Source organism: Engystomops pustulosus, chromosome 7 (genome assembly GCF_040894005.1).
Source record: "Engystomops pustulosus chromosome 7, aEngPut4.maternal, whole genome shotgun sequence".
Lineage (NCBI taxonomy): Eukaryota > Metazoa > Chordata > Amphibia > Anura > Leptodactylidae > Engystomops > Engystomops pustulosus.
The window spans coordinates 20,847,096-20,872,991 of NC_092417.1; the positions used below are offsets into that span (position 1 = coordinate 20,847,096).

Below are 25,896 nucleotides of genomic sequence, written 5' to 3' on the forward strand. Positions count from 1 at the left end.
CATGTCTGGTCTCAATGTCATCCAGAGATTCATCCGGATCCAATGAGACTAGAACCTTGATCCCAAGACTTCCCATTGAGAAGCTAGAACTCATCCAAGGTCCTGCATCTGATCCAATGTAGTAGAGTTCCTCAAGCTCTCCTATGGGTGTGAAGGGGTATGTCTGCACCTAATAAAATCAGGGCACTCTTGTGTCCATTGTCTTTGCCTGGGGAAATTTTTAGCATCACCAAGCACAGGAAGGATCTTCAAGTGTGGACTAACCTACTGTTTGTCTAGTGTGCCCTTAGGCAATTAAACCCTTAATGACCGCCCTATCGGATTTTACGGCGGTCATTAAGGGTACTTCTTCTGACGCGTACGCCTTTCTATGGCGGCGCATCAGAAGAAGTTTTCGGGACACCGGGTCTCGCTGGTGCCGGTGTCGGGCTGCGACATCACAGCCCAGACCCGGCACTAACACCCGGGATCGGAAAACCTCCGACCCCGGGCGTTTAACCCCTTAAACGCCGCGGTCAAGCATGACCGCGGCGTGCAAGTGTGTCCCCGTGAATCGGACCCCCCCCCCCGGTGTGCTTACCGGGGGATCCGATCCTTCCTGCCTCAGCCCCGGGTTCCAACGAGTGACCCGGGGCTGTCGGCTCCTCTCTGTGCCGGGTTCCGCCTCCTGGCAGGACCCGGCTGTGTGTAACTGAGCATGCTCAGCATGCTCAGTTACTTACAGTATACACTGCAATACAAGTGTATTGCAGTGTAAAGGCTTGAATAAGCGATCGGATGATCGCTTATTCAAGCCAAGAAGTAGAAAGTGTAAAAAAAGTTAAAAAAAATAAATTAAATCGATTTATAATATAATTAAATAAATAAAAGTCCCATAATCTCCCCAGTAACACATAAAATGCAAATAAAGTAAATAAAACACAAAAACACGTACATTTTTGGTATCACCGCGTCCGTATTAATCTGTACAATAAATCTAAATCAATATTGAACCCGTATTGAACTACGTAAAAAAAAAACTCGAAAAACTTCCCATAATATACAATTTTCCATCAAACACCATCACAAAACATGTTCTAAAAAGTGATCAAAAAAAGTTACGTTCCCTAATATGATACGACTGAAAAGAACAACTCTTTTCACAAAAAATAAGCACTCAACCAGATCTGACAACAGAAAAATACAGAAGTTATGGCCCTGAAAAGTTGTCAATAGTAAAAACAATGCGATTTTCTCCAATATTGGTTTTGCTCAGGAAAATTGAGCAAAAATAAGAAAAACTATATAAATGAGGTATCACCGCAATCGTAGTGAACTAGAGAATAAAGATAAAATATTATTTTTACGTTACGGTGAGCGGGGGGGGGGGGGCTGGGGGATAATGCTAACAATCCAAAATAAAAATTGATGATTTTGTTTGTGTCCCCCTTGAAATAGTTAATAAAATCTCATGAATAAGCTTTAGACTCCCAAAATAAATTATCTATACATTGTATCTCATCCCGTACATAATAAGCCTCATATGTTCGCATTACCAAAAAAAAAAAAAAATGTATAGGTCGTACAATGTGACAATACAAATCTGCTGTGAATGGCGCCTCCATTCATTCTATACTCAGCCGTGCGCCCATACAGCAGTCACCACCACATATGGGGTATCAGTAAACTCGGGAGGAATTGGGCATCAAACATTGCAGTGCGTTTCATCATTTAATTTATTCTGAAAATGTCAGTTTTGGCCTAAATGAATGTATTTTCCAAAAAAATTCTATAGTTTCTAAATCGCAGGTCCATATTTTTTAACCCATGTGAAACACTTAAAGGGTTAATAGACTTAATAGAAGTTGTTTTACATACGTTGAGGGGTCTATAGTGGGGTAATTTATGGGGTGTTACTATTACTTAGGCCTCTCAAAGTCACTTGAAAGCTGAGTTGTCCCTCAAAATGTGAGTTTTGGCAATTTTCATGAAAATAAGAAAAATCGCACCTAAAGTTCTGCACCTCATAACATCCTAGAAAAATGACCGGAAGCATATAATATCATCCCAACATAAAGCAGATATTCTGTAAATGTTAATTATCAAACTTTTTGGGTAGTTTTACATCTTGTCTGGAAACCAGAACATTTCAAACTTGGAAAATGAAGAATTTTTACAAACTTTTGCCAAATTTTCACTTTTTTTCAGAACGAAACGCAAAACTTATCACATAAATTTTATAACTAACATGAAGTACAATGTGTCACGAGAAAACATTCTCAAAATCAGCGGGATATGTTAAAGCGTTCCGAAGTTATAACCAATTATCGTGAGACATGTCAGATTTGAAAAATCGAGTCTGGTCATTGAGCTGAAAACTAGTGTCGGTGATAAGGGGTTAAATATAACATTTGAGTAGACATATAGGAAAATCGCTCTATGATGTAATAAGTATGTCATATAGTGAAGGTATACACCAAATAAGCCAGAAACAGCCTCTCAGATATGGCACAAAATACCAAAAAGAACAAAGAGAGGAAAGGCTACCAACAACCAAAATATAAAGATAATCTTTATTCAGTATAAGGGAACAATAATAAAAATGTGTAAAATCAGTACATCTCAGAAAAATTTGATATATACGTGTAACAGGAGTATGAAAGCGATATATAGCCAAATGCACGACAATGAACGACACTGAAGGAGTTAAGCTCACAAGCACACAGTATATGAATGAGCGCCAAAAACAGCAACAGTCCATGCAGTGGGGGAGGCACAAAAACAATGTAGCCTGAATAACACTGAAAGAGTAAAACTCACCATAGTATATGAATAAACGCCAAAACAGCGAGGATACAAACAGTGTGGGAGGCTGGATGGACGGTCTACTACCTGGTGTGCAACCCTGATGCGCGTTTCAACCGCAGCTGGTCTTTGTCAAGGGATGACGCCAGGTAATTGAGAACAGATATATGAGCCGAATGGGAACCAATCGCTGACAGGAACGTAATGATTGATGGAGAGCCCACCTGTGTCTCCGGTGGTTGTCCGGATGCAGATATCCATGGAGGAATCGGAGGGAAGCTCGTAACATCACTAGGTTTCTCCGCCCCATGACGACAGGGACACACCCACCAATGCGTCTGAGGTATAGTGGCATAACGAGCAAGCGCACCCGTGGTGCTGGGACTTTGAAGCTGACAGTACATGGTAAGTGGTGTAATAAAGTGCAGCTGTGGTCACAATAAATGAATATAAACATCCAAATACACCATTATGTGATAATAGCATATTAAAACTAGAGCACAGTAAAAGTTAATAAGATCATATATGTAGCTAAAAACCAAATAGCGCAGTTGCATGGTTGTTTGTAGCTTTGTTTGTTTTTTTCCTCTCTTTATTCTTTTTGGTATTTTGAAATATAAAATTTTACCTGTGTTGTACATTTATCTCAATCCATGAATTCCCACATTTGTATTTTGGTTAACTAATAACAATAATTTCTTTATTTATATAGCGCACACAGATTACATAGCGCTGCACAGAGTTTGTCACATCAGTCCCTGTCCCCAATTGGGCTCACAATCTAATCAGCCTACCAGTATGTTTTGAAGGGTGGGAGGAAACCGGAGGACCAGGAGGAAACCCGCACAAACACGGAGAGAACATACAAACTCTTTGCAGATGTTGACCTGAATGGGACTTGAACCCAGGATCCCAGCGCTGCAAGGCTGTAGTGCTACTGAGCTACCGTGCAGCACAATATAATCCTGTTACATACCAGGGTTATCAAATGAGAGTTGGTGGCAGCTTACTGTACAGGCTGTGGGCCACTGTTATAAGTGGAAGTTGTTGCGACAACTTTAACCCACTACTCTACCAGGGTCCAGAAACATGTAGTCATAGTTATAGGCCAAATTTGAGGAAGACAAGGATTTTGAATAGGAAATAAACCGCTCTAGTTGTTCCCAATAGAGGAACCAATAAAATAACCTTTGAGGAGCACAGGAAGAAAACATCTAACTTAATATTCTGTTAATTTGTGTGTCCAAACACTAAGAGCATCTTTGCATAGATAAGCCTGATTGGACCCCCTTTAGATCACATTCCACCAGGGATGCCCATAAATTGTTACACTAGTAATCAATAAGATTTCTCTCTGGTTTCAGATCCGGTCCCGATCCCAGATGTCATACCTCAAGTGAAGAGAATCGGGGATAAGTGTCATGTTACTGTCCAGTGTTCTGTCCCATCAAATAGATCCGACATCTCCTATACCTGGAAATACAGACGTGGGGACAAGGAGTATCAAAAACTGAATGATACGGGGGGCACAATCCGGATGACGGTGCCAGTAGACCACTTGAACATGAAATTCATGTGTACGGCCAATAACCCGGCTGATCAGAAAAATGCCACTACCCATATCAAAGATTGTAAAGGTAACAATGAAAAATTAAAAAAAAAAAAAAACTTTTTGAAATCTTAAAAATAATAGTCATAACCAGAAATTAATTTGCATCAAGAGGTTTCTTTGGCTAAAATTCTTATTCCATCAGACTGCGATTACACGAGATACAAGCCGGTCTGTGTTCTAGATATCAATTTGATCTGAAGACCTAAAACTCAATAAGTTCCCCTTATAGGGCAATCGTATGGACGATGCGGCGAAAAATTTGCGAAACCCAATGGAAATGTGTCCAACGGACCCTTAGTAAATGTGCTCCTATGTGTTAATTTCTCATTCCTTTTTTTACTCCTTACAGATGAGATGCCAAACCAAAGGATTATTATTAAAGCAGTAGTGCCGGTGGTGGTGGTGGTGATTTTGACGTTGGTGGCGATTTGGAAAGTATTGCCAAGTATTCACAACAAATGTAAACAAGGTACGATCAGCCAAGAGGTTATATATCTGAACGTCTTACACGATGAGACCCTCCTTAGAGATGTGCGCATGGACACAGGTGTAGAAGATCATCATTCTATACTTCACCCTATTCCGAACCTTTTTTGGGGAAAAATTTCTAAAAAGTTTGAATTTGAAAATCTGACCATATTCAAGAAACTCAGCTTTGATTAGCAATAGAGATGAGCGAGCACTAAAATGCTCGGGTGCTCGTTATTCGAGACGAACTTTTCCAGATGCTCGAGTGCTCGTCTCGAATAACGAGCCCCATTGAAGTCAATGGGAGACTCGAGCATTTTTCAAGGGGACCATGGTTCGGGAATAAAATGTGTTATTTAATTGAAAAAGAATGTCTTCTGATAAGTTAGCAGATGTATGCAAACATCTGCAATCTATTCTTCACTGTTCCGCGCGTATATTATCTCCCGACAAGTTAACAGATGTGAAGAACAGTGAAGAATAGAATAAAAACAGTGAACACAGGATCATTTAAGTGAAAAACGCAGTGAAGAATAGATTACAGATGTTCGGCACATCTGCTTACTTGTCGGGGTGATACGCTGTCCCGGGATCGCTCCTCTTCTTCCACTGAAGTCTCCCCGATGTCTCCGTGCCCTGATGTCTCCCCGTGCTGCCCGATGTCTCCCCCGTGCTGCCCGATGTCTCCCCGTGCTGCCCGATGTCTCCCCGTGCTGCCCGATGTCTCCCCGTGCTGCCCGATGTCTCCCCGTGCTGCCCGATGTCTCCCCCGTGCTGCCCGATGTCTCCCCCGTGCTGCCCGATGTCTCCCCCGTGCTGCCCGATGTCTCCCCCGTGCTGCCCGATGTCTCCCCCGTGCTGCCCGATGTCTCCCCCGTGCTGCCCGATGTCTCCCCGTGCTGCCCGATGTCTCCCCGTGCTGCCCGATGTCTCCCCGTGCTGCCCGATGTCTCCCCCGTGCTGCCCGATGTCTCCCCCGTGCTGCCCGATGTCTCCCCCGTGCTGCCCGATGTCTCCCCCGTGCTGCCCGATGTCTCCCCCGTGCTGCCCGATGTCTCCCCGCGCTGCCCGATGTCTCCCCCGTGCTGCCCGATGTCTCCCCCGTGCTGCCCGATGTCTCCCCGTGCTGCCCGATGTCTCCCCGTGCTGCTAGATGTCTCCCCCGTGCTGCCCGATGTCTCCCCCGTGCTGCCCGATGTCTCCCCCGTGCTGCCCGATGTCTCCCCGTGCTGCCCGATGTCTCCCCCGTGCTGCCCGATGTCTCCCCCGTGCTGCCCGATGTCTCCCCCGTGCTGCCCGATGTCTCCCCCGTGCTTCCCGATGTCTCCCCCGTGCTGCCCGATGTCTCCCCGTGCTGCCCGATGTCTCCCCCGTGCTGCCCGATGTCTCCCCCGTGCTGCCCGATGTCTCCCCCGTGCTGCCCGATGTCTCCCCGTGCTGCCCGATGTCTCCCCCGTGCTGCCCGATGTCTCCCCCGTGCTGCCCGATGTCTCCCCCGTGCTGCCCGATGTCTCCCCCGTGCTGCCCGATGTCTCCCCCGTGCTGCCCGATGTCTCCCCCGTGCTGCCCGATGTCTCCCCCGTGCTGCCCGATGTCTCCCCCGTGCTGCCCGATGTCTCCCCGTGCTGCCCGATGTCTCCCCGTGCTGCCCGATGTCTCCCCGTGCTGCCCGATGTCTCCCCCGTGCTGCCCGATGTCTCCCCCGTGCTGCCCGATGTCTCCCCCGTGCTGCCCGATGTCTCCCCCGTGCTGCCCGATGTCTCCCCCGTGCTGCCCGATGTCTCCCCCGTGCTGCCCGATGTCTCCCCCGCGCTGCCCGATGTCTCCCCGCGCTGCCCGATGTCTCCCCCGTGCTGCCCGATGTCTCCCCCGTGCTGCCCGATGTCTCCCCGTGCTGCCCGATGTCTCCCCGTGCTGCTAGATGTCTCCCCCGTGCTGCCCGATGTCTCCCCCGTGCTGCCCGATGTCTCCCCCGTGCTTCCCGATGTCTCCCCGCTGCCGTTCCGCGCGTATCTTCCGACAAGTAAGCAGATGTGCCGAACATCTGTAATCTATTCTTCACTGTGTTCTTCACTGTGTTTTTCACTTAAATGATCCTGTGGTCACTGTGTTCACTGTTTTTATTCTATTCTTCATTCTTCTTCACTGTGTTTTTTTAATTAAATGCTCGATCTCGAGCAGGGGAAATACTCGTCCGAGCAACGAGCCGTTTCGAGTACCTTAATACTCGAACGAGCATCAAGCTCGGACGAGTATACTCGCTCATCTCTAATTAGCAAAAACATTAAGGGGAGCTTGTCAGATCCACTAAATCAACCACAGATCCTTATGGACAGGCAGTTTAGTGTCCCAAATGTTACTACTGTAGATCACTGTCCAAGGCTACAATTACAAAAATATAAAAACACCTACATCCAGTGATTGTACATGGTCATTAAGTGAACGAGGTGTTGTACATCCCGGCAAAGTCCTTCTATGTCTGGGATAGACTGGAATTAATACACAACAGTGAAAGGAGGCAGCAGGTCCAATAACCACAATGCACAAAGCGTGACTTGCCTTGTTACATCCTATACATCTTCTATTAAATATATAAAATAATACATACATAATGTACAAAATATTTACAATAACTCACCTCCATTCTCACCTAGCACACTTTATTTTTTTGTTTGCATCCTGTATTATACTCCAGAGCTGTATTCAAAATGCAGGTGGTTGTTATTGGAAGCAGACAGTAAGTGTATATCTTTTGTGCCAATGTGCTCTTCAGATGGTGCTACTTTACCTTTACACTACATATGTTATAGTCATATTATGTTATTTCCAGATATGCCGGGTAATGCTGCTGAAAATAAAAACTTGAGGTCCCTTGAAGGTAGGTCCAGCACATGTGCACGGAAGTCGAATTGTACTACTCGGGCCTTGTTGGATCCATTGTAGCTCATTGAAGTTCCTTCTAAGGCTACATCCACACGAACGTATGAGGGACGTATATATGTCCCCCATAGCCGCACTTGTGGCACCGCACTTGTGTGGCACCGTTCCGTAGCCGGGAGAAAGATAGGACATGTCTTATCTTTCCCTGTAATACAGCGGCGTGCGCCATATATCGCTATGGAGAGGGGCGGAGGTGCTCACCCCCTCCTCCTCTCCCAAGCGCCAACGTGTTCCCTCCGTGCTACAGTATGGCGGGCACACGTCAGTGTGAATGTAGCCTAAATCTGTGATAGACTTGAGTTTATAATTCCCAATAAATGAGCAGGCAGCAAGCTAGTATATATTATAGTCATCTTATGTTACTTCCAAGTAACCAGAGTAATGAAGCAAACCCCTAAACCCTGCCTAATATGCTCACGATCCCTAGTAAGGAACTACTGGTCGGCAATCCCTACTCTGAGTCTGGGCTTCGAGCAGCAGGAAAATGAACAGAGCGAGAGAGAGAGACGGATAAATGTACAGGAACAAGAGAATCCGGGCACAGGCACAAGATCCGGGTTCAGACTAGTACGAGGCTCAGGTACGGGTTTGGGTTTCTAAATCATCTTGGAGTTCAGGGTTGTGGATTAGACAGGACACAGGCTCAGGTACATGTTTTGGATTCCAAGTCAGATTGGGGCTCAGGTTTCACAATCAGGCAGGATTCAGATTAACCCCTTAACGCCGCAGCCCTTTTTTGTTTTTGCGTTTTCATTTTTCACTCCCCACCTTCAAAAATCTATAACTTTTAAATTTTTCTGTGAACAGAGCTGTGTGATGGCTTATTTTCTGCGTAACAAATTAAACTTCAAAATGGTTGTGTTTAATATTCCATGCTGTGTACTAGGAGGGGGGAAAAAAATTCCAAATGCAGTGAAATAGGTAAAAAACGCATTTGTGCGTTGTGGGCTTGGATTTTACGGATTTCACTGTATGCCCCAAATGACATGTCTACTTTATTCTTTGGGTCGTTACTGTTACGGGGATAACAAATTTGTATAGGTTTTAGAGTGTTTTCATACATTTAAAAAAATTAAAACCTCCTGTACAAAAATTTGGGTTTTTTTTTTGCCATCTTCTGGCACTAATAACTTTTTCATAATTTAGTGTATGGAGCTGTGGGAGGTGTAGTTTTTTGCAGATTTTGATGACGTTTACAATGTTATAATTTTTAGGACTGTACAGCCTTTTGCCCACTTTTTATAGAATTCAAATTTTTTTTTAAAATGGCAAAAAAGTGCCATTTTCGACTTTGGGCGCGATTTTCCGTTACAGGGTTCAACGCAGTAAAAAAACGTTATTATATTTGGATAGATTGGGCATTTTCGGACGCGGCGATACCTAATGTGTTTATGATTTTTACTGTTTATTTATATTTATATCAGTTCTAGGGAAAAGGGTGATTTTTAGGTTTTTTTATTATAATTTTTTTTTTAAACTTTTTTTTTATTTTTCCTATTTTTCAGACTCCCTAGGGTACTTTAACCCTAGGTTGTCTGTACGATCCTATCATATACTGCCATAATACAGTATGGCAGTATATGGGAATTTTACTCCTCATACATTACAATGTGCTGATAGCACAATGTAATGAATGGGTTAATCTGAAGTAGGCTCGGGTCTTCGTGAGACCCGAGGCTAGCATGGCGACGGATCGCCGCTCCCTGATGATGTCACAGCTTTGCCGGCGGCGCTCAGCAGAATAATACCCATGATCGGTGCAGGCACCGATCGCGGGTGTTACCGGTAAGCCTTTGCTGCAACATGCAGCAAAGACTTACCGGCTAGGGAGAGGGCTCAGCCCGCGAGTCCTCTCCATGTACCAGGACTCAGCATGTGACGTAATACTACGTCACATGTCGGTTAGGGGTTAAAGGACATCTACCACCAGGATGAAGGATTGTAAACCAATATAGATGCACTCCCGGGCAATTATTTGGGAGGGATATGTAAAGAGGTGTTGGCCAGTTTGGGTAACCAAATTAAACTTACTATCTCTAAATGTATCACAGAATTGTGGTTCTTTTCTTCTCTTCTTAGAAACTTAACAGTCTCCATATTTATCAAAATTTCTTGTGGAAGAATCATGTGCGAAATGTAATCATTTTCTCTTGTAAGTTTAGGATTATTGCAAATATCCATTCATTCTTCTCTCTTCATTCAGGTTCATTCATAAACCAGGATGAGTTGGTAAGTTACTTACATCAAATCCACTTACTGTGTGAAGCCAAATATCTGCTCTACTATTTCCATTGCTACTCTTTTTACTAGCACTGGAGACAGATGGTTAAAGCAATTGTCAGCCATTTTGAACTTTGTAGAGTTGTCTTTCTACCATTAATAAGCTTTCCTTTTTTAATTTTTTTATTATTTATTTTATTTTTACATCCAACATGCGCCATATTGTACGAAACTACCATACAATAAGCACAATGGAGATGCTTATAATCATTGTCAGCCATTTTGAACATTTTGAACAGTAAGGACCAACAATGAGGTAGAAATACCAAATCCAACCTTCATAGGGCACGGGAGTCTTCGTATCTAGCTGTGGCTACCTATCTACTGGGGGGCATGGGCATATTGTATGGCTATCATGGAATTAAATTTTAAAATATGTTCAGGTCATGGCTCTTTCAGCCAAAAAGGTTCCCCGACCCTGTTTTAGATGTTATTAGCCATCCCCCCATACTCTGTCCAATCATCTAGCAAAGTACTGTATATACTTGAGTATAAGCCAACCCAAGTATAAGCCGAGGCCCCTAATTTTAACACAAAAGCCTGGGAAAACCTATTGACTTGAGTATAAGCTGAGGGTGGGAAATGCATTGGTCACAGCCTCCCCAGTATATAGCCTGCCGGACCCTGCCCCATAGTATATAGCCAGCACCTGCCCCCCAGTATATAGCCTGTGAGCCCATATCCCCCAGTATATAGCCAGCCCCCTGCCCCAGTATAAAGGCAGCTCCCTGCCCCAGTTCATAGCCAGCCCCCTGCCCCAGTATATAGCCAGCCCCCTGCCCCAGTATATAGCCAGCAGTGGAGGAAGCCAGAAAGGTGTTGATATATTTGATATATTTTTTTACTTTAGTATAAGCCGAGTTTGGGTTTTCAGCACATTTTTTGTGCTGAAAAACTAGGCTTATACTCGAGTATATATGGTAAGTTTTTTTCTTAGCTTCCAAAAGTGATGTGGAGCTAGATGTGCATTATCCTTGATCATATGAAATATTATGTCTTTTTTTTCTTTATATTTTACAGCTCAACACTATTTACTGAAGATGAAAATATTGGAAAAATTGAATGACTTCTCCTGTCTTCCCCCTTCATGTTTGACCATTCACCATAATTTAGAACGTTCCACATTGACTCTTTTTTATGTAGAATATCTACAATTCTGAAGTTGTCACCAAAGAGAGGGACCTGTAAATTATACTCCCGATACCTTTTTCAATGACTTTTATAATAATCCAGTGCCTTCTAATACAATATTTATTGAAGAGTCCAACTTATACTGGAAAACCATAAGTGGCCCAATATCTTCTCATTGGCATAATCCAACTTTGGTCATAATCAGTAGACAGTTCAAGCAAGGGGGATTTTTGAATTTTATTTTTCAGCTACATTTTGTCAGGTTTCACAGAAGTTTTTTGTAAAATAGGATGTTTTGAGGAGATATTTAACCAGCATAAAATTTTTGCTTGAAGATGGACTTAAACATATTTCACCACTATTTTCAACCCCAAAATCCTGAAAATATTTTTTGCATCTCCACTGTCCCGGATTAAGCAATACTTCAAAAAGGTTTGTCCAAATAGTTAAACTGTTATGGAGAACTTGTGATGAAGAACATATAAACTTGTATAGGATATCCCTGAAAACTGGGACCAGTGAATTATACGAAGGAAACCTTTCAATGACTTTTATAAAAACCAAGTGCCTTTCTGCAAAGTATCCATTGATGAGTCCTGATAATACTTAAAGGGGTTTTACCATGAAGGAAAGTTAGGCCCTATTCATAGGATAGGGCCTAACTTGCTGATCAGTTGGGGTCTCAGTGCAGAGAACCCCGGAGATAGTAAAAACGAGGGGTCCGTCGGACTAATGGAGCAGAAGGCCTCGCATGACTGTTCTCCATTAATCTCTATGGAACTGTCGGAAATTGCCGAGCGCCGATCACCGATCTCCATCAGCTCCATAGAGATTAATGAAGAAGAACGGTCATGCGTGGCCGTCAGATCCATTAGTCTGAGTAGCGATGAGGGGTCCTCAAACCCCTCGTTTTCGCGATCTGCAGGAGTCTCAACACTGAGACCCCCACTGATCAGCAAGTTAGGCAGTATCTCGTGGATAGGGCCTAACTTCCCTTCATGGGAAAACCACTTTAAAAACCATAAATGGTCCAATAACTTCTGGTTGCCATGATCCCTATTTTTGGCATCATCGGTAGACCCCAAGCTCAAGCCAAAGAGAAATTTTTTATTGTTTTCAAGCTACATTTTATCAACTTCCATTTATTTGAGACCATTGACCAATCTGCCTTTGCTATGGATAGAGGATGAAGCCTTAATCATATCTGAACTTTGAGATGGACCTAAAGAGGACCTGGTACCATTATTACTAAGTCCAAGTCTATACTAATAGGCAGCGTTTTACCAATTGTGGATTTCTCAATTCATGTTAATATGTAGGAACCTGAAAAACCTGAAAAAGGATCATCCAAGTAGCCTTTAAGAAAGTGGATGATATCAATAGGACTGATGTACTCTACTGATGCACAGCTCAGGTGGGACAATTGGATGAACTAACCAACCACGTCTTGGCATTGAGGGTCATGAAACTCATGGATCTTCCTAATATAAAGTCGGAAAATAGAGTGAGGGTCCTAAGATCAGCTCTAAATATGGTTGCCAGCTGCTAAACGTCATAGATGCTGCTGGACCTGAGCCGTGTATTCATCTCAAAGCTTTATCCACTGGATGGCCATCCATGCCATGTGCCGGCTCTACCTCGATATTGTTATAATTATATATTTATAAGGAATTTGTATTTATGACCAGTGTCATTTATGGCATGTGGTAAGTTATAGAGGTTAGAGCCTGTTATGGGATTTGCCATTGGACCCTGAGTTTTTCTCCGTCAAGCCACAAAGTTTATTAATAAAAAGTTCAATTACACTAAACTGTGTAGTGTAATACAGTTTATGGAGCATGGGAGTAGTAGTACAAGCTGTGTAGTGTAATACAGTCTATGGAGGATGTTCATAGGCTGCAGGGTGACTTGGACAAACTGAATGTTTGGTCATCCACTTGGCAAATGAGGTTTAATGTGGATAAATGTAATGTTATGCACCTGGGGGCCAATAATCCAAAAGCAAAATATGTATTTGGGGGAGTAAATCTGGGAGAGTCCCTTGTTGAGAAGGACCTGGGGGTACTAGTAGATCATAAATTGAATAACAGCATGCAATGTCAATCAGCTGCCTTTAAAGCCAGTAGGATCTTGTCATGTATCAAAAGTGGAATGGACTCTCATGATAGGGATGTAATATTACCACTATACAAGGCACTGGTTCGGCCTCACCTGGAATATGCTGTCCAGTTCTGGGCACCGGTCCATAAAAAGGAAGCTCTGGAGCTGGAGAGGGTTCAACGTAGAGCCACAAAAATGATAAGGGGTATGGAGGGTCTTAGTTATGATGAAAGATTAAAACAACTAGATTTATTTAGTCTGGAAAAGAGACGACTACGAGGGGACATGATTAATTTATTTAAATATATGAATGGTCCATATAAAAAATATGGTGGAAAGTTGTTCCAGATTAAATCAAATCAAAAGACGAGGGGGCACTGTCTCCGTTTGGAGAAACAAGGTTTAATCACCGGAGGCGGCAGGGCTTCTTTACTATGAGAACGGTCAATCTGTGGAATAGCCTGCCTCAGGCGCTGGTCACAGCAGGGACAGCGGAGAGCTTCAAGAAGGGTCTAGATGCCTTTTTACACCTAAATAACTTGTTGTTATGCTATATAGGATTGTTTCCCCTAAATCCCTTCCTCATCCAATCCCTACCCTTCCTCGGTTGAACTTGATGGAAAAGTGTCTTTTTTTCAACCGTATAAACTATAAGATACATGGGAAATTGTGTCAAAGTTTCGATCCGATAAAAAAAAACTTCACCTCTTAACGGCGAAGCCACTTTTCACCTTCCTGACACGGCCCAATTTTTTCAAATCTGCCCTGTGTCACTGTAAATGGTTATAACTTCGGAACGCTTTAACATATCCAAGTGATTTTGAAAATGTTTTCTCGTGACACTTAGTACTTTTTGTTAGTTGAAAAATTTGGTTGGTATGTGTTGCGTTTCTTTATGAAAAAAAACAGATATTTGGTGAAAATTTGGAAAAAGTCTTGATTTTTAAAATGCAAAATGTTCTTCTTTTCCACACATAGTCATAACAGCAAAAAAACTTGATAACTAACATCAACCCCTTCTCAACGTGCGCCGTACTAGTCCCGGGTCCCGGTGCATGGAGAGGACTCGCGGGCTCCAAATCCCAATCCAAAGCTCCAAATCCCAATTTAGCCGTTGCCAAGTGCCACCATTTGCTTGTTCATCTGTCGCTGTACTAGTTTTTCCATGACTGAGAAAACCAATACAGAAAATTCATCCTACAGATCGGTGACAGTCTACTAGTGTCCACATCAGAGTCCGCCTTGTAGGAGGCCTATAGAATACAGATCACCAGACATCATACTACCTACACGTCTATGTCAGCCTTTGAAACTGGAGCAAAGTTTTCTTTCTGAGGACCTCTGCTCCTTAGACAAGTGCCTCCTTACATATTTACTGTGGTTTATAAAATGTACAATAGTGTAAAAATCTAAACCTCCTTGTGTCTTGGAACATACAGAAGGATCCGGAAGTACAAGTTTTCCTTACGGAGACTTTGCTTATTAAGGTTGCCTTGTAGGCATGTGGAGACTTATAGCCATTGACACTCCACTAGGGGATTCTGGGAAATATGCAAATATGTTTTCCAGGATAGACCAAGGAAAACACTTTTTTTTTGCTACCTTGATCAAGCATGACTTACAAGAAGCCATCACATCACAGGATGTGTGATTAAACTGAACCAGTATATCTATTACAGATGGAACATATTCCGTTGTTTCGTCATGGTTGCGTCTTTTCAGTAAAGTGAAGGGAACTGGTTTGGTTTGGTCAGTGAGTGGCTATAGAATAGGGTTAGGAATTAGGAAACCTCCATACAGAGACTTTGCCAATTACGGCTGACTTGCAGGCATGTGGAGACTTATAGCCATTGATGCTCCACTAGGGGATTATGCGAAATATGCAAATATGTTTTCCATGGTGGGACATACAGAAGAACCTAAAGGGTGGACTCCTCCCATTTCATCTATCTATAACAACTTTTAAACATTCGGACACTTTGGCGGGACATATTTTATAGGGAATTTGATGGAGACGGGCTTGTCACAAGGCCATACAAAATATGCTGTGCAATTTTTGAAAAAATTCTTTCAATACAATCTATGTATAAAAATATAGTCTGTGAGCTCATCAGAATCATCACTAGATACAGTTTTGATACAATCTTCATGGCACAAAGGTAAATTCACAAAGTATCCCTAACCTAGCAAGTCCTCCGAGCTCCCTTGGCTCCTTACTTACAGATAAATGTATGTTCCCACGCTAAAAAAATAAGTGTTCTTAAGAAAACCTTTCTCTTATGTAACCTATATGTGTAGTATATATGGTCCTGCTCACCTTTGTTGGTTACTTGTATAGATATGAAGGCTTCCTATCCTAGATGCTGGCTTGCTCCTCTAGATCCCTCATCAGGTCCGTCTGTCCTATGTAGATTCAGTGGAATAATAGCCACTTCGGTGCTGTAGCTGCTCTACGACGTGCTATGGGTTCTAGCCTTCTAACTCCAATGGATTCAGTATACCACCGGTAGTGACATTAAAAACCAATTTCTTCATTTTGTTAAAAATAATATCAAAAAGTTATCTTTTTCAATGTGTTCTGAGACATTTACACTGCCTCCTCCTCAGGCTGATAACATAAGATTATGACCGAGAGTAAAGATGAACTTCTGCACAGTCTACGGTGGGGACATGTCCACGGGTAGATTAAGACATGGGCCCGGGGCTGTATGAATATTACAGCCCCTACAAGTCTGGAATCACTTCCTACATATGGTACTAGAATCAGCTTCTTGGGGTATGAAGTATTTGTACCTTATGATGCTTTTAATTTTTGGAGGACCTTCAAAAGTCCTGAAATTTCTCTTGTCCATATCTGTAATGAGAGCAGGAACAGATGTACAAGGATTTCATGGGTGAAGGTGCTTCTCAGTATAAAATTTGGTGGGTGATTTGGGTGGCCATGGGCCCTCTAGAAGGCTTGGGCCCTGGGCTACCGCCCAAAACGCTTACCGTATTTTTCGGCCTATAAGGCGCACCGGACAATAAGGTGCACCTCTAATAAATGCCTGCTAAGACATCTAGGTTCATAAATAAGGCGCACTGGAGTATAAGGCGCAGGATCAAATGCAGTACCTAAAAATGACCAGCAGGTGGCAGACCTGTGCACAGTTCTAGCCAGCTACACTTCCCGGGAAACTTGTCTTCAGCGTGTCTCCGATCTCAGAGGTATGGGCTGCGGGCTGCTGGGGGTTAATGCAGGGTGATGCAGCAGGGGTTAAGCTGTCTCCCTCTGCCCCTTCTCCTTCCCTCCTCAGGCAGGGTGTTATTCCTGTGGGGTTCCCTGTGGCTCCTTCTCTTTCCCCTGTTACAGGGCTGGCAGGTATAGGGGATTCCTTACTGATGATGATGATTGCCTGGTGGTCGGCACTATGGCGGCTCCGGTCTCTCCGTCCTAGGGGAGGGCAGGATGGGCACAATGTTAGTTGTGGTGCCAGGGCACTTCAGGAGCCAGGGACCCTGTGTACTGTGTGGGAAGGTGCAGGAAATTTCAGTATTATGTGCTACCACAAAAAACCTTCACACCAAAAAGGGAAACCTTAACAAGAATCAATTGTATACCAACTGACGGCCCTATGGAAAATGGATTTCCGACTTACATACACATTAACGTTATTTAATCTTATTACCCATTAAAATATACAAAATTCATAAAATAACCAGAAATAGTCTATGTTGGACATATGATACAGAGCACAAAAAAGTTACAGAAAGTTATTGTTATAGAAAGTCTCTATCCGCAGTATTATCGTTAATTTTGTGGAAATTTTCACTGTGGACAGTTATGGAGACACACAATATTTTTCTCTTTGGAGAGTAAAAATGCTCAAAATTGTAAAAAAAATAAGAATTATAAAGAAAAAATTTGTAAAAAAAATAAGAATAAGAAATGCATACAAATGTATAAAAATAGGTGCATTTGTATATATTATTTGGGACAGGGCCGGTTCTAGACAAAGTGGGGCCCTGGGCAAAACTAAAAGTGGGGCCCCAAAATATAACTATTTTATGACCAGTCACAGTCAGTAAGAGGCTCCCTTTAGTATGGCAAAACAAACTGTAATTTTGAAGAATTTTATAGGAGATAGATCATATTGAGATTGATGGGCAGCATGGTGGCTCAGTGGTTAGCACTACAGCCTTGCAGCGCTGGTCAACATCTGCAAAGAGTTTGTATGTTCTCTCTGTGTCTGCGTGGGTTTCCTCTGGGTCCTCCAGGTATTCTCCCACACTCCAAAAAATTACTGGTAGGTTGATTAGACTGTGAGGCCCAATGGGGACAGGGACCAATATTTTCTGAAAGCAGACACTTACCCCATTTGCAAAATTGCATCAAAGAGTTTATAGACATAGGCGCCTTCATGCAATTTTGAATCAAACTGAAACATTTTATAAAAAATATTTAAAAATTGACTTTGATGGCAAGAAATTTGTTCCAAACAGAAAATGTTTACCTTCACATCTCCTAAATGTAATAGATGGACATGTGTAGAGCTCACAAATGCCTCATTGATAACATAAATGAAATCCACATAATATCACTAAAACTGTAATAACTAAATATCTGCTTTTCAGCTACAAATTTTAAGACAGTCACAACCTGCAAAATATAGCAATAAAACAGAATAAAAAGTAAAGGCGCCATAAAACCTATAGAATAGAAAGCAGACAACCAGGCGATGCATTTGGCAATTAAAGGGAACCTACCACCACAAATCTACCTATAAAGGTAGATCGGGTGGTAGGTGCATCAATGGGACGTGAGGATAGCCCTTTTAAGGGCTAATCCTCACGTCCCCGCACTTTTTTGTTAACTTTTATTAGACATATATTCAAATTTACTTATGCGGCTACTGGGGCGTGGAGTAGCCGCATCTGAGGTTACATGGCACGGCTTCTCCACGCCCCGGTAGCCTCTTTTCCCCTCCTACTCACCCATCTTCGGTGCGCAGCTCCGCGTAGCTGCGCGCCCTCGTCTGGCGATCCTGCCGTCTGCGCATGCGGAGCTGCGCGCCGAAGATGGGTGAATAGGAGGGGAAAAGATTTGTGGTGGTAGGTTCCCTTTAACATTCAAAATTTCCTCTCAAATATGTAAAATCCAGAATAGTTATATAAAGAAAATATAATTTCCTAAAACAGTAAGGCTACATTCACACTGCTGTTGCCCGCCCGTACCTTACCGTAGCGGGCAACGGCAGTGCACGGGGAGAGGAGGAGGAGGAGGTGAGCGCAGCTCACCCCCGCCCCCTTCCATAGGAAGTTATGGCGCACGGCGCCGTACTACGGGTAAAGATAGGGCATGTCCTATCTTTTTCCAGGGTACGGAGCGGTACGGTGCCGCACGTGTGCGGCACCGTACCGCTCCCGTAGGGCGCCGTGCGCCCATTGCCGTCTATGGGGGACGTATATCGGCCGTATATACGTCGGCCGTATATACGTCCCCCATACGTCAGTGTGAATGTAGCCTAAGGTGTGAGGAAATCATATAGGCCCCACATGTGTATATTCACCAAAATATGCAGCAAAGGGAACTGCAGAAAATTGCACTGAGCGTCACACAGATGTATCATTGTATCCTCCCCTACATAATGGTAACACAAATAAATAACTATATATCCATAAACCAAGCTAATGAGATAATAAAAGTCACTATGTATTATCCAATGTATTATCCGCACAATAACAGATCCCTCCGTGATGCATAAGAATGAGAGTGAGAACATAACATAGGTGTAATAATGGAGGATGGAGTTTTATAATAACTTTATTCCAGGACATGTGAGTGTTTTTGGTGTTACATATAACTTTATGGACATGTTCTGGTCGCGGTGTAGTCACATTAGACGAAGAGGATCAAATGTTCATCGTATCAGTCAATTTTCCCAACAAAAAAAACTATCACAAAATAAAAGGGAATAAGAGAGAAAGTGTGTTCTTAGATAGTTCTGGATAGAGAAGGGTTAAAAACATGAATATTAGTTGATATTATTTCTTCTCAGAATGCAGTAACATATAAAGTGATTATTTCCATTATATGTGAGGTGCAGCAGCTCCTGTGTCCAGCAAATGCTCCCGCAGCCTGATGGCTAAGAATCTGGAGATGGGGGAGACACTTCAGGGGTCTGTATCTCTGGTTCTGTGACTCATAGAACCTCACTTCTTTATTGCTATGAAAGAAGAGAGTCTCTTTATATCAATCTAAATATGTGTTTCTAAGTGTCAGGGAAACGGAGATATTAACTGTTAAACTGCCGTTGGGAGTGATTTTTATATATAAAAATGGCACTTGATATTCTCACTTTAAACCTGAATATCTCTGGATCCCTGGCACCTAGAAACACAATTCAATCTTCATTTGAAAGAAGAGATTCTCCCCTTTCCCCCTTCAGGGGACCCTGGGCAATTGCCCCCTTTGCCTACCCATAGCGCCGGCCCTGATTTGGGAGCACAGTGTGCATTACTTGTTATTAAGGGGACATTGGGGGTCATTTACTAAGGGTATTAGTAATTTACTAATTTACTTTACGGCGGGTTACCCGAATTTTTCCGTTTTGGGTTTATTTTCCCTGAATTGCCCCGGGATTTTGGCGCACGTGATCGGATTGTGGCGCCTCGTCGCCGGCATGCACGCGATGGAAATCGGGGGCGTGGCCGTATGAAAACCTGACCGATTCGGAAAAAATTGAATTTTTAAAAAAAAAAAAAATTTTTTTTAAAAAGTGTCGCTTGACAGGCGCTTACCTGCACCCAGCGTAGGACGGTGAACTTCAGTGCATTCCGATGGACTTCAGCGCAGCAGTGACACCTGGTGGACGTCGGAGTGAATCCCAGCAGAACCCGAATCCTCCGCAGAGAACGCACCGCTGGATCGCGAATGGACCGGGTACGTAAATCTGCCCCATTGTTCTCTAAGTGACTGTGTATTTTCAGGGACACAGTGGGGCTCATTTATTAAGGGTCTGAATCGCGCACTTTCATCGGGTTTCACGAATATATTTCCAATTTGCGCCAAATTTTGGCACATGCGATCAGATTGTGCAGCATCGGTGCCGGCTATCACGCGACAGAAATCTGGGGCAGTGCTGTCGGGAAACCTGACAGATTCGGAAAAACCGCTGAATTTTTTTTAAAAATTGTGTCGCAAGATCAAGCACTCACATGCATCGGGACGAAGAAGGTGAACTCCGGCGGACCTCGGCGCAGCAGCGAAACTTAGTGGACATCGGGCGCCTGACCTTAGTGAATCCCAGCAGACCCAAATCCTCACCTGAGAACGCGCCGTTGGATCGCGACTGGACCGGGTAAGTAAATGTGCTCCAGTGTGAAGCTACAAAGACGTCACGTGTAAGTTGTTTCTTGTGTCTCATCTGCATTTTCACCAAACATAGTAAAGAATACATTACCCATTTTCTCCCCACCAGAGGGCGACAACATTCACAAAACCATTTGAAGAATAAAACAGTAACATCGGACAGCAAAAGAATAGACATATATATTCATTATTCACACTTCCATAGTTATAAATATACAGAACATTAAAGATAAATTTATTTTCAAATGAAGCCCTCACTACACATACACAGCTCCACCGGAAAAAGAAGAAAAAAAATAAGCAGTAATTATCCCTGAGAACGGAAGTCACCAATATTTATGAATGAAAATGTAAATTATAACGAATCAGAGTAATGATGTCACCAATCCACCGCAATACTTTGCCGCAATAGAGGAGGATGGACGCCAGACAGAGACAGTGCACACTTTTACTGTACAAAAAGAGCTTGAAAAATGGGCATTCGAACCGCGTAGCTAAGAGGTTTTATGTATTTATTATTTTTATAGAATGTACTGCTTGTACAGATTTCTAGAAATAAAATAGTGTTGAGATATAGATATATCTCTGAAGTCTTCAGTTCCATGATGGAACTACAAGGGGTCGTGACAGATGGAGAGCTCCAGATTTTTTACCTATATCTATTCCATATGAAATGGACCTGACAAAGGATCCGAGACGAGAAAAAACCCTCCATTAGCAACATTTACAAAGCAGTTCCGTGAGCAGTTCTAATACCAGAGTATTAGTTATTACAAGGCAGAGTTACCCTATGAGCGCTTTCCACTTTCTTTGTCATCTGCATTGTAGTCACTGATTTACCTTGTCAGGTGTGACTCATTCCTCCAGTATAGTAATGTTCCTGGAGGACCAATGAGCCAAGCCTATTTTCCAGATGACGACCGGTGACGCCGTGTGGGGTAGTTGTCAGTCATTAACAGTATTGTCAGCATTTTCTGATTCAAGTGTAGGCTTTTCAGTGTACAATTATACAGCGGGTATAGAAAGTATTCAGACCCCTTTACATTTTTCACTCTTTGGGCCACATTTATCACTTTTGTGCGCCTAAGTGTAGTAGTTGCGCCTTATTTCTGGCGCACTTGTGCACCAGAATTATCACAAGCTACAACCATCTGTGATAAGTTAATTTCCTTTAATCACTTTACTTTAACAGAGTTTAGGCGCAGTTTCGGCACAATGTTAGATTCAGGCACTTACATGTCATCCTGCTACAAGCTCCTCTCTGCTTCTCCCACATCCCAGAATGAGAATGACCCCCACAGCATCACCCAGGTGTGTGACACCCAGCACCCAGTGACCTCCTCAGCAGTGGCTTCTCCTGGAGGGGATCCCCCAGTGCTGGTCTCCTGCTGCACCCCTGTAATTCTGCACAGTATCCCCCTCAGACACACTGGTGATGGGCACTCTATGATGTATATCACTCTAGAGCTGTTACAGGTGAGTATTTCTTCAATTTGGAAAGAAAAATTAGTAGTAGTAGATAGCAAAGAAACTGTTTTTTACGATCAAAGTGGGTGGACCTGCAGCACACACATCTCCCTCAGCGGAAAAAAAACTTTTTAGTGATAGCCAAGTGGTAGATGTAAACTTTTTGCTGTAGTTGTGTAGTTTGTGTAGTTGTTTTTATTGATGGAGCTATCTGTGTACCCAAGTTGGGGGCTTTCATGAATACTATCGGTGGGTAGGAAGGTAAAGAATCACCGAGCGTTTTATCATTTTTTCAAAATATGCCAGTATTTATGAATAATCTTTTTAATTTTGGTATGTTGAGTATTGAATGGTAGTACAATTTTGGATTGGTCGACTGTTGGTCTGTCATCAACTGGTGGGGTATGTTCAATATTTTCCCTCCCTAATATTATATTTCTGTCTGTATTCCTCGCTTTCTCCCAAGATGTTAATAATAGGGGTTTGGGGTATTGGACATCGGGCACACGACTTTAGTGAATCCCAGCAGAACCCGTATCAGCGCCGGTGAACGCGCAGCTGGATTGCGACTGGACCGGGTAAGTAAATCTGCCCCAATGTGGAGCTACACAGACGTCACTTGTGAGTTGTTTCTTGTGTCTCATCTGCATTTTCACCAAACATAGTAAAGAATACATTACCCATTTTCTCCCCACCAGAGGGCGACAACATTCACAAAACCATTTGAAGAATAAAACAGTAACATCGGACAGCAAAAGAATAGACATATATATTCATTATTCACACTTCCATAGTTATAAATATACAGAACATTAAAGATAAATGTATCTTTAATCTTTTTTTTTCAAATGAAGCCCTCACTACACATACACAGCTCCACCGGAAAAAGAAGAAAAAAATTAAGCAGTAATTATCCCTGAGAACGGAAGTCACCAATATTTATGAATGAAAATGTAAATTATAATGAATCAGAGTAATGATGTCACCAATCCACCGCAATACTTTGCCGCAATAGAGGAGGATGGACGCCAGACAGTGACAGTGCACGCTTTTACCGTACAAAAAGAGCTTGAAAAATGGGCATTCGAACCGTGTAGCTAAGAGGTTTTATGTTGTTATTATTTTTATAGAATGTACTGCTTGTACAGATTTCTAGAAATAAAATAGTGTTGAGATATAGATATTTCTCTGAAGTCTTCGTTTCTATAAAGGAACATAGAAGGAGTCGTGACAGATGGAGCGCTCCAGATTTTTTACCTATATCTATTTCCCAGATGACGACCGGTGACGCCGTGTGGGGTAGTTGTCAGTCATTAACAGTATTGTCAGCATTTTCTGCTTCAAGTGTAGGCTTTTTTTACAATTATACTTTGGGTATAGAAAGTATTCAGACCCCTTTACATTTTCCCCTCTTTGGGCCACATTTATCACTTTTGTGCGCCTAAGTGTAGTAGTTGCACCTAAATTCTGGCGCACTGTTTTGCCAGAATTATCACAAGCTACAACCATCTGTGATAAGGTAATTTCCTGCCTCTTATTAATCACTTTACTTTAACACAGTTTCGGCACAATTTTGGCGCAGTTTCGGCTCAATGTTAGATTCAGGCAGTTACATGTGATCCTGCTACAAGCTCCTCTCTGCTTCTCCCACAGCCCAGAATGAAGATAACACTCACAGCAGCACCCAGGTGTGTGACACCCTGCACCCAGTGACCTCCTCAGCAGCACCCAGGTGTGTGACACCCAGCACCCAGTGACCTCCTCAGCAGGGGCTTCTCCTAGAGGGGATCCCCCAGTGCTGGTCTCCTGCTGCACCCCTGTAATTCTGCACAGTATCCCCCTCAGACACTGGTGATGGGCACTCTATGATGTATATCACTCTAGAGCTGTTACAGGTGAGTATTTCTTCAATTTGGAAAGAAAAATTAGTAGTAGTAGATAGCAAAGAAACTGTTTTTTACGATCAAAGTGGGTGGACCTGCAGCACACACATCTCCCTCAGCGAAAAAAAAAACTTTTTAGTGATAGCCAAGTGGTAGATGTAAACTTTTTGCTGTAGTTGTGTAGTTTGTGTAGTTGTTTTTATTGATGGAGCTGTCTGTGTACCCAACTTGGGGGCTTTCATGAATACTATCGGTGGGTAGGAAGGTAAAGAATCACCGAGCGTTTTATCATTTTTTCAAAATATGCCAGTATTTATGAATAATCTTTTTTAATTTTGGTATGTTGAGTATTGAATGGTAGTACAATTTTGGATTGGTCGACTGTTGGTCTGTCATCAACTGGTGGGGTATGTTCAATATTCCCTCCCTAATATTATATTTCTGTCTGTATTCCTCGCTTTCTCCCAAGATGTTAATAATAGGGGTTTGGGGTATTGTTTCTGTAAAAATAATTCGGTGAGGGCAGCTGCTTCTTCTTCAAAGGTCTCTATATTAGTAAAATTCCTCCTAATGCGTCTATATTGCCCGTATGGGACATTTACTAACCACTGTGGTAGATGGCAGCTGTCCAAGACAATGCAGCCATTTTTAGGTGCTGCAGCATAATTTAGTCTTGTCAACTGCAATGAGGAGATCTAAAAATTCGATTTGTTGGGAACTGATTTTGGGAGTGAAACAGAGATTGAGGTTATTGTCATCCAGGGAGTGTATGAATGTTGTGAGATCTTCATGGGTCCCACGCCAAATACAGATGATATCGTCAATACATCGTTGCTAGAGGACCAGATTCGTGCCCAGTAAGGGTTGGATGTGTTGGTCTTCCCAATGAGCCATGAATAAATTGGCATAACTGGTCGCGAATCTGGTCCCTATGGCTGTGCCTAAGCACTGTAAATAAAACTGTGAATTAAAAACATAATAAATGTGATGCTATCTAGCAAAAATTAGACCTGGTCTTCATGTAACTCAACTTATGAAGGTGGTATCTGGTGGCTTCTACTCCCTTTTTATGATTGATGATCGGAGTGTTTTTGCGCCCGTTTTTGTGCTTAAATGAAAAGTCGCAAGTGATTAATATAATTAGGCGCAGCAAAACATCTGGATTGGTAAAAAAATGGCGCAAGAACAGTGCGCCAGTATGAAAAGGGGCAAAAATAACAGAAAAAGCGAGTGATACATCTGGCCCGATGCTCCCATCTTTACAGAAATGTCAATATTTTTGCTAATTTATTAAACAAGAAAAACTGAAATCTGCCCTGGTGATAAGTATTCACCCCCTGGTGATAAGTATTCAGCCCCCAGTGATAAGTATTCACCCCACGGTTAAAAGTATTCAGCCCCCTGGTGATGAGTATTCAGCCCCCCGGTGATGAGTATTCAGCCCCCCGGTGATGAGTATTCAGCCCCCGGTGATAAGTATTCAGCCCCCCGGTGATGAGTATTCAGCCCCCCGGTGATGAGTATTCGGCCCCCGGTGATGAGTATTCAGCCCCCGGTGATGAGTATTCAGCCCCCCGGTGATGAGTATTCAGCCCCCCGGTGATGAGTATTCAGCCCCCCGGTGATGAGTATTCAGCCGCCCGGTGATGAGTATTCACCCCCTGGAAGAATTTTTTTTTTTTTATAATTTTTTTTGGTTATTGATGCCGGCAGGTCTTAGAAGATAGTATGGCTAGATTCTTGGGTGTCACATATTTTGTCAGCATCGGCATCAATTTAGGGTAGTCATCAATTAGCTGTAGCATCTTTTGGCCTTGTATCCTGTAAAATATCATAGTTCATGGTTAAATAGACGAAATATTACATAATCTATCGAAATC

At 42.8% G+C, this 25,896-nt stretch overlaps 1 protein-coding gene across 4 annotated transcripts in view; it reads left to right on the forward strand.

Annotated features, from left to right (window-relative positions):
* LOC140069386 (SLAM family member 8-like) overlaps positions 1-13,041 on the forward strand; it is a 164,914-nt gene extending 151,873 nt beyond the window's left edge. For 3 of the 4 annotated variants that reach the window (XM_072115047.1, XM_072115048.1, XM_072115049.1), the window contains exons 3-7: positions 4,149-4,421; positions 4,746-4,865; positions 7,695-7,742; positions 10,008-10,033; positions 11,105-13,039. In XM_072115047.1, coding sequence (XP_071971148.1) covers positions 4,149-4,421; positions 4,746-4,865; positions 7,695-7,742; positions 10,008-10,033; positions 11,105-11,122 — 485 coding nt within the window. In that variant the 3' untranslated portion in view covers positions 11,123-13,039. Of the gene's footprint in view, positions 1-4,148; positions 4,422-4,745; positions 4,866-7,694; positions 7,743-10,007; positions 10,034-11,104 lie in introns of all 4 variants that reach the window. The other variant, XM_072115046.1, reaches the window with a different exon arrangement.
* The last annotated feature ends 12,855 nt before the right edge of the window (positions 13,042-25,896 follow it).